We start from the raw sequence: 9746 nt of genomic DNA on the forward strand, positions 1-9746 counted from the left end.
CCTTCCCTGTTTCACCCACTGGGAGCCCAGCAAACGAGGACAGAGGGGCATCTGCAGTGAAATCCCAATGCCAGCCTTTCAGCTCATTTGGGCCAGAACAAGGGAGGGTAGATGGGCTAGGAGGTCATGAAGAAGTGGGCACCAAGCCTGCAGTGTCAGTGCCAGCAAAAGGAAAAGGGGGCATTACCAATAAAGAGATGGGCACTTGGAGACAGGACCAGAAGACAGCTGGCCTTCAGGAAAAGGACTGGAATCAAGAGCTGAGAGCCATAACGAGCCTGGAGGGACACTTGCTTCACTCTTTTTTTTTTCTTTTTTGAGATGGAGTTTCACTCTTGTTGCTCAGGCTGGAGGGCAATGGTGCCATCTCGGCTCACTGCACCCTCCGCCTCCCAGGTTCAAGCAGTTCTCCCGCCTCAGCCTCCTGAGTAGCTGGGATTACAAGCATGTACCACCACACCCAGCTAATTTTTGTATTTTTAGTAGAGACAGGGTTTCTCCATGTTGGTCAGGCTGTTCTCGAACTCCTGACCTCAGGTGATCCACCTGCCTTGGCCTCCCAAAGTCCTGCGATTACAGGCATGAGCTACTGCACCAGGCCATAACAACTATTTTCTGTTGAAGAATGCAGAATAAACGATAATAGAAAAATCACCATTTAATGACTCACAGCAATAACTGATCTAGGCAAGAGTCAATAAAAGACACTAAAATGACTGAAAGATTATTAGGCAACGGTAAATGCTGAAATCTAGAAGATACTGCCTTAACCAAACTATTAAGCCAAACCTCACCAATAACAGGACAGCTGACACTGTGCTCCCCTGGTGTGGTTCACTGAAGACAAAGCTACCTACTTCACTTAGGAAGCACTCCTGCCAAAAAAAAAAAAAAAAAAAAAAAAAGTAACTAGAGTGTAATCAGGAAGAAATTCCCAGCAAACCCAAATTGAGAAACATTCTGCCAAAGAGTTGGCCTCAATTCTTCAAAAGTGTCAATGTCTGCCCAGGCGCTGTGACTCACACCCATAATGCCAGCACTTTGGGAGGCTGAGGTAGGCATATCGCTTGAGCTCAGGAATTTGAGACCAGCTTGTACAACATGCTGAAACTACATTGCGAGGTGACGATGGGCTAGCAGCCCTCACTCTTGGCGACTCCTCGGCCTGGGCATCCACTCTGGCGGCACTTGAGGAGCCTTTCAGCCCACCAATGCACTGTGGGAGCCCCTCTCTGGGCTAGCCGAGGCCAGAGCCAGCTCCGTCTGCTTGCTGGGGAGGTGTGGAGGGAGAGGTGCGGGCGGAACCGAAGCTGCGCAGGGCGCTCAAGGGCCAGCACGAGTTCCTGAGGGCACGGGCGCAGGCACGGGCCCCACACTCGGAGTGGCTGGCCCACCAGCCAGCACCCCGAGCCCAGGGCAGTGAGGGGCTTAGCAACCGGGCTGGCAGCTGCGGTGGTTGCACCTGGTCCCCCAGCACTGCCATCCCGCATGCACTGCCCGCATGTACTGCTCTCGAATTCGCCGGGCCTCAGCCGCTTCCCCACGGGACAGGGCTTGGGACCTGCAGCCCACCATGTCTGAGCCCCCACCTCTGCGGTGGGCTCCTGCGTGGCCGCCACCCCCTGCTCTGCGGCCGGGTCCCATCAACCACCCAAGGGCTGAGAAGTGCCGGCGCACGGTGCGGGACTTGTAGGCAGTTTGGCCTACAGCCCTGGTGCAGGATACACTGGGTGAAGCCAGCTGAGCTCCTGAGTCTAGTGGGGACTTGGAGAACCTTTATGTCAAGCTAAGGGATTGTACACAGCTAAGGGATTGTAAACGCACCAATCAGCACTCTGTGTCTAGCTCAAGGTTTGTAAATACACCAATCAGTACTCTGTATCTAGCTAACCTAGTGGGGACTTGGAGAACTTCTCTGTCTAGCACTCTGTGTCTAGCTAAAGGATGTAGGAGGCACTGTGTCTAGCTAAAGGATGTTGGATGCTGAACTTCTCTGTCAGCACTCTGTGTCTAGCTCTGGGTTTGTAAATGCACCAATCAGCCCCCTGTGTCTAGCTCAAGGTTTGTAAATACACCAATCAGTAGTCTGTATCTAGCTAACCTAGTGGGGACTTGAAGAACTTTTCTGTCTAGTATTCTGCGTCTAGCTAAAGGATTGTAAATGCACCAATCAGCACTCTGTCAAAATGGACCAATCAGCTCTCTGTAAAATAGACCAATCAACAGGATGTGGGTGGGGTCAGATAAGGGAATAAAAGCAGGCTACCCCAGCCCATAGTGGCACTCTGCTGGAGTTTCCTTCACACACTGTGGAAGGTTTGTTGTTTTGCTCTTTGGGTCCAGACTGCCTTTAAGAGCTGTAACAATTGGGAAGGTCTGTAGCTTTTTTTCTGTCAGTGAGACCACAAACCCAGCAGAAGGAGGAAGCTCCGGACACGTCTGAATGTCTGAAGGGATAAACTCCAGAGACACCATCTTTAAGGACTGTAACACTCACCGTGAGTGTCCGTGGCTTCATTCTTGAAGTCGGTGAGACCAAGAACCCACCGATTCTGGACGTAGCATCTCTACTAACAAAACACAAAAAATTAGCCAGGTGTGGTGATTCATGCCTGTAGTCCTAGCTATCTGGGAGGCTGAGATGGGAGAATCACCTGAGCCCGGGAAGTTAAGGCTGCAGTGAGCTGTGATCTCACCGGTACCCTCCATCCTGGGCGACAGAATGAGACCTTGTGTCAAAAAAATAAATACACGTCAATGTCAGAAAAGTCTAAAGGAAGGCTGAAGTGATTCAGTCCGTGATCCTTGACTGGATCCTGGGCCAGGAAAAGCAGCTCTAAAGGACACTTTGCAGACGAAATGTTAGCTAACACTATTGTATGGGCAAGAAAGTGCAGAGTGTGGTGATTCCATTGAGACTGCAGAAGAAAGCCTGTGTGTGTGTGTGTGTGTGTGTGTGTGTGTGTGTGTTTTAAGACAGAGTCTCACACCATTGCCTAGGCTGGAGTACAATGGCACAATCTTGGCTCACTGCAACCTCCACCTCCTGGGTTCAAGCGATTCTCCTGCCTCAGCTTCCCAAGAAGCTGGGATTACAGGCACGTGCCACCATGCCCAACTAATTTTTTGTATCTTTAGTAGAGATGGGGTTTCACCATGTTGGCTTGGCTAGTCTCAAACCCTTGACCTCGTGATCCACCCACCTCAATCTTCCAAAGTGCTGGATTACAGGCATGAGCCACTGTGCCCAGCCGAATGCCCTTGTTCTTAGGTGTTTGCCAAAAAGTGCCATGATATGTGTAAGAAACTTGCAAGTGGCTTAACAAAAAATTCGTGTTTAGAAATTTTTTTTTTTGGAGATGGAGTCTCGCTCTGTTGCCCACGCTGGAGTGCAGTGGTATGATTTCGGCTTACTGCAAGCTCCGTCTCCCAGGTTCATGCCATTCTCCTGCCTCAGCCTCTTGAGTAGCTGGGACTACAGGCGCCCGCACCCTGCCCTGCTAATTTTTTTTTAATTTTTTTTTTTTAGTAGAGACGGGGTTTCACTATGTTAGCCAGGATGGTCTCGATCTCCTGTCATCGTGATCCACCTGCCTCGGCCTCCCAAAGTGCTGGGAGTACAGGCGTGAGCCACCATGCCCGGCTGGATTTTTTTTCTTTTGAGATACAGACTCGCTCTGTTGCCCAAGCTGTAGTGCAGTGGTGCCATCTTGGCTCACTGCAACCTCCGCCTCCCAGGTTCAAGCGATTCTTCTGCCTCGGCCTCCCGTGTAGCTGGAATTACAGTCACCCGTCACCATGCCTGGCTAATTTTTGTAGAGACGGGGTTTCACCATATTGGCCAGGCTGGTCTTGAACTCTTGACCTCACGTGATCTGCCGGCCTCAGCCTCTCAAAGTGCTGGGATTACACGGTGTGAGCCACCGTGCCTGGCGGTTTAGGAATTTCTTTTAAAATGAAGGTGGGGGAATGGCCACTGTGAAAGAAAAATAAATCTCAACTCCAAAATCACTAAGCTCTAAGGGAAAAGTCAAGCTGGGAACCTGCCTCCCATTTTAATTCCTGAATAAGGTGGCTATAAAGATAAAAGAGCTACATGCCTCCCTCACAATTTGCCCACAAGGGAATTCCTTGCGGTCCTCAAGATCTTCACCCTATTCAGGATCATGCCAAGAATTAAATATATATATATATATTTACTGTGAAACAGTTCTGTTGCATTTCACCCTAGCAATGTAAACTGATAGCTGATCTTAACAGGTGCAAGACAGAAAAATCATTCCTCTGCTCACCCAAGGGAAATGCTTATCTGATTGCTTCCTCAGACCTACTGTTTATGTAAAAATGAAGAGTCACTGAGTCAGACTAGATTGTGTATTCGCTGAAAGGCTGATGAAGGACTCAAAAGAATGCAAGCTTTTGTCTCTTATCTACCTATGACCTGGAAGCCCCCGCCTTCGAGCTGTCCTGCCTTACTGGACGGAACCAAAGTATATCTCACATCTATTAATCCATGTCTCGTGTCTCCCTAAAATGGACAAAAGCAAGCTGTACCCCAACCACCGTGGGCATCTGTCATTCGGGACCTCCTTGGCAAAATAAACTTTTAAATTGGTTGAGACTTGTCTCAGATATTTTGGGTTTACTGCCACTACCAATGGCTCTTGAGTTCACATCTCCTCTGTTGAAGAGAGTGGGGAAGTAAGGTTGGGGAAGGTTTGGAATCAGTTTCTGCTCAATTCCATGTTCCCACATGAAGGTGTAACCACCTAAAGAGCTCACCCTGCCCGCTGCCTAGACAGAGCCGATTTATCAAGACGGGGATTGCAATGGAAAAAGAATAATTCACACAGAGCCAGCTGTGCGGGAGACCAGAGTTTAATTATTACTCAAATCAGTCTCCCTGAGCAGAGCATTCAGGGATGGAAGTTTCGTGTTTTTGTTTTTGTTATTTTGTTTTGTTTTGTTTTGTTTTGTTTGAGACAGAGTCTCCCTCTGTCACCCAAGCTGGAGTGCAGTGGCATGATCTCGGCCCAATGCAACCTGTGCCTCCTGGATTCAAGCGATTCTCCTGCCTCAGCCACCAGACTAGCTGGGATTACAGGCGCCGGCCACCATGCCTGGCTAATTTTTGTGTTTTTAGTAGAGACGGGATTTTGCCATGTTGGCCAGGCTGATCTCTTACTCCTGACCTCAGGTGATCCGCACACCTCAGTCTCCCAAAGTGCTGGGATTACAGGCGTGAGTGACCGCGTTCAGACTGGGGATGGAAGTTTTTAAAGATAATTTGGCTGGTAGGGGCTTGGGAAGTGGAATGTGCTGATTGGTCAGGATGGAGATGGAATCATAGGCAGGGGGGTCGAAGTAAAGTTTTCTTGCTGTCTTCTGTTCCTGAGCGGGGGCTGCAGAACTGGTTGAGCCAAATAATTGGTCTGGGTGGTGTCAACTGATCCATCCAGTGCAGGGTCTGCAAAATATCTCAAGCACTGATCTTAAGTTTTACAATAGTGATGTGATCCCCAGGAGCAATTTGGAAAGGTTCAGACTCTTGCAGCCAGAGCCTGCATGACCCTAAACTGTAATTTCTAATCTTGTAGCTAATTTGTTAGTCCTACAAAGGCAGACAGGTCCCAAGGCACAAAGGTGGTCTTTTCAGGAAAGGGCTATTGTTAATTTTGTTTCAGAGTCAAACCATAAACTAAATTCCTTTGCAAGGTTGGTTCAGCCTATGCCCAGGAAGGAACCAGGACAGCTTAAAGGTTAGAAGCAAGATGGAGTCAGTTAGGTCTGATCTCTTTCACTGTCATAATTTCCTGTTATAATTTTTGCAAAGGCGGTTTCAATGAGACTCCGTGGCCAGCTTCATTCAGGGAGCTGATTCACTCTGTGCGGCTGTGGCCCAGGAGTGGGGTCAGGTCCTGTAACAGACTGTGACCAGGGCTGCCATGTAGCTGGGGAGGAGGCAGAGGTCTCTAACATGGGGACACTATCTTGTCCTGGAGAGATATCCCAGTGAGTGTGCACTGTAAAGACCCCCGTCCAGACACTCCCCAACCTCCTGAAGCGACAGAGGAGCCTCGCAGATCAGCTGTTTTGAGGTCATCCTCTGAGCAGAAGAGCTGGCATGCTCTTGAGATGTATCGCTGGGCATAGGGGCTGAGACCCAAAGACCTGCCTGCATGGCCCAAACCTGGCTCCCCCTAGGACCGCCCCATCCCCACACAGCTTCAGGAACAAAGCCAGTGCCCATAAATCCCCAAAAGGTTTTGCTAGTTTGCACCTGGTGGGGAATGAGCATCTCCATTGAGCACCTATTCTGTACCTCTCAGTAACCTTCTGAGGCGGATGATTCTCCCCTTTTAAAAATGACACCGAGGAACAGGGAAGTTAAGGTCTGTTCAAGATCATGCAGTCTGTAGGGGCCAATGCTAGGAGGATGGCTGAGGTCTGCCTAACCCCCAAGGGCCACACACCCACATCACCCCATCCTGATCTTCATGCAAGAGCCGGGGAGGGCTCTAGGAGCCAGGAAGAAACCTCTTCCACAGCCCTGCCTCACCCAGCTGACCCCCAGAGCAGTGTCCTGGACCAGGAGCAGCATTTGTTCCACAATGGAGGAGGCCACTCCCTGCGTGGTCATGGGAGCACTCATACCTCTCAAAAGCCCCTCATGCTGCCTGCATCCCCAAATGTTAGCACAGGCTGGGCCCTAGGTGGGAGCAGCTCCCTCCTAAGGCTAGTCCTGGGGGCCCAGATTCTGGCCACCCCTTGGAATAAACAGAGTCCAAGGCTGGGGCAGAGCACTTCCAACCAGGACCACCTCCTTGCTTCAAGGGATGTGCCACATGTCATGATGAAAGTAAAACACCTGGCACGCAGGAGGCACTCAACAGGTCCTAGATGTTTCTATAGTCATTGCTGCTGATGTTGTTAAATGCTCTTTAAGCCGGGTGCGGTGGCTCATGCCTGTAATCCCAGCACTTTGGGAGGCCGAGGCGGGTGGATCACCTGAGGTTAGGAGTTCAAGACCAGCCTGACGAACACGGTGAAACCTCGTCTCTACTAAAAATACAAAAATTAGCTGGGCGTGGTAGCACATGCCTGTAATTCCAGCTACTTGGGAGGCTGAGGCAGGAGAATCACTTGAACCCGGGAAGTGGAGGTTGCAGTGAGCAGAGATCATGCCACTGCACTCTAGCCTGGGCGACAAGAGTGAAACTCCATCTCAAAGAAAAAAAAAAAAGCTCTTCTCTATTTTCTTCTTCAAAAAATTTATATATATATAATTTATTTGTTTTGAGACAGGGTCTGGCTCTGTCTCCCAGGCTGGGGTGAAGTGGCACGATCTCGACTCACTGCAACCTCCGCCTCCTGGGTTCAAGCCATCCTCCTGCCTCAGCCTCCCGAGTAGCTGGGACCACAGGCATGCACCACCACGCTCGGCTAATTCTTGCATTTTTAGTAGAGGCAGGGTTTCCCTATGTTGCTCAGGCTGGTCTTGAACTCCTGGCCTCAAGCAGTCTTCCTGCTTCAGGGGCAATAATGATCAGTATCAACCTAGCCAGGGCAGGCCTAAGGCCAATTTCCTTTAAGGGTTTCCTTCTGAACGTCCTGTTCTCATTTGGACTTGGGAGACAGGACTCAGCAGCTGTTTTTTGTTTATTTGTTTGTTCGTTTGTTTTCTCTCCATAGGCTGAAGTGATGCGCTGGTAAGGCTCGAGAGAAAGAGCCTCGGCCAGAACTCCGAACTCCGAAGCTGACCCAGCTCCGGTTCCTCACCCTTCCCGGCTGAGGTTTATGGCACAAAACCAGCTATCGTAGATTCTGGCATTGCATTTTGGTGCTTTTTTTCCTGCTTCATAACCTGGCCCTAATACACAGGCGATTTTCAGAGGTTGGAAAATGCGTCCTGCCCTTTCCCTCCGTTTGTGGCTTAGACGGCCACGTCCAAGTTACTCTATCAGGAGAAATCCTTAAGAAACAGTTTCACTGTGCAGTGCTCAAGTTCAAGGCTTCCGGTAGCCTCTCAGGTCAGGGCGCACGCCGCTAGGAGGGAAGCCGGGAAGCCTTCCGTCCCAGACTGGAGACAGGCCGCGTGCTCTGAAAGGGCACGAATGAGGTGACCCCGGGGCTCTGGTCCCGGAGAGCCTCTCCAGCCCGGTTCCCCACCTGTAAAATCGGGAGGGTGCACCCAGCCCTTAAGCCCTTAAGCCCTTAAGCAGGAGGCTTTAACTACTGAAATGCTTAGTGAGAGAAACTAAAACACTTGTAGGGAGGGAAAAATCTCACAGAATGGCTCATCCCCCTAGGGGGTGCCCGTTTGCCTCCCGGTCCACCCAATCCGTGAAAAGCCGGACCTCCGGGGCGGCTCCCGGCGGCTGCTAAACTATCAGGTCGCAAGAACGCGGAAAAAAGAAGCAGCTGCCGGCGGAGCCAGCAGGCCAGGATGGGACAGTGGCCCCGGGGCGGGGCTAGGAGGGGCGGGGCGAGGCGAGGTTGGCCAGGAGGCGGAGCGAGGAGGGACGGGGCGGAGCGAGGTTGGCCAGGGGATTGGGCTAGGTGAGGCCGACCGGGAGGGGCGAATCTGGGGGCGGGGCGAGGTGAGGCGGGTCGGAGAACTGAGCGATCCCTGGCGGGTGGGAGGCGGGCCCGTGGGCGGGGCGAGTCCGGGCGGATTAGGCGAGGCGGGCCAGGGGGCGGGGTGCGTCCAGGGGAGGGGCGGAGCGAGGAGGACCCGGAGCAGGGCGGAGGGGCGGGCCCTGGCTGGGCGGTCCCAGGCGGATCCCGGGAAGGCGGAAGGCTTCGGCAGAGCTGCGCCGCCGAGGCTGAGCGGTCCTTTCCCGCTGCCGCCGCCCCGGTGCCCAAACCCAGGGCGCTATGGAGGCGGCGCTGCTGGGGCTGTGCAACTGGAGCACCCTGGGCGTGTGCGCCGCGCTGAAGCTGCCTCAGATCTCCGCTGTGCTAGCGGCGCGCAGCGCGCGGGGCCTCAGCCTTCCGAGTTTACTTCTGGAGCTGGCAGGGTAAGGCCCGGGGCGACCGGGGCTGCCTCCTTCCCCCTCGCAGCTGCTGCCCGCTGGGAGCCCGGGAGAGCCTCGGCTCGAAGTAGGGCGGGGATGATCCTTGCACGCCGGCGTCGCAGCTGGGGGCCGAGGGTGAACTAGGTAGCCTAGGGGCTCGGGGTGCTCTTCCCAGGGCCACCCGCCACCCGCTTACATTGTTTCTCACCAAGCCCCGCGTGGCACGAATTGCCTGTGCACGCCCATTTTACAGATGAGGAAACAGACCCAGCGGAGGCAGCCCTCCGTGCGCTAGTGACAAAACCTGCTGGCCCTGAGCAAGGCCATTTGCACCTCCAGGCTGTCATATTCTTTGTCCCTAAACTCACCACGCACCCTCGGCCTCTTTTTCGGGCCTCGGTTTCCTCACCTGTGAAATAAGGGGTTGAACTAAGAATGGCTGAATCTCTTCTCTTCTCCCGGTGGTTGGTGGGGAACCTTTCCTGGTTATTTAATGAGATTCCTTGGGAGAGGGTCTTAAGACAATTGCATTTCTTATAGAAAGAAGTTTCCTTAGTCATCTATAAGGACGTTGGAGAGTCTCTGCAGTTGGGAAGGGGTGACGGAGAGGTCATTAAGTCCTTGATTCTGAGGCAGCTTTTAAGGCCTTCCTATTCAAAGTATTCATCATGCCAGAGCACCAAACTGATTTGTTTTTCTAAGACCACCAGAGTGGGCACAAAAGAACCA

At 52.3% G+C, this 9746-nt stretch overlaps 1 protein-coding gene across 3 annotated transcripts in view; it reads left to right on the forward strand.

The window, feature by feature from the left end:
• The first annotated feature begins 8709 nt into the window (after positions 1–8709).
• Positions 8710–9746, forward strand: part of SLC66A3 (solute carrier family 66 member 3) — a 23033-nt gene continuing 21996 nt past the window's right edge. For 2 of the 3 annotated variants that reach the window (XM_023199258.1, XM_023199264.1), the window contains exon 1: positions 8710–9020. In XM_023199258.1, the coding sequence (XP_023055026.1) occupies positions 8878–9020 (143 nt within the window). In that variant the 5' untranslated portion in view covers positions 8710–8877. The remainder of the gene's footprint in view (positions 9021–9746) is intronic. The other variant, XM_023199269.1, reaches the window with a different exon arrangement.

This window comes from Piliocolobus tephrosceles, chromosome 15 (genome assembly GCF_002776525.5).
Source record: "Piliocolobus tephrosceles isolate RC106 chromosome 15, ASM277652v3, whole genome shotgun sequence".
Classification (NCBI taxonomy): domain Eukaryota; kingdom Metazoa; phylum Chordata; class Mammalia; order Primates; family Cercopithecidae; genus Piliocolobus; species Piliocolobus tephrosceles.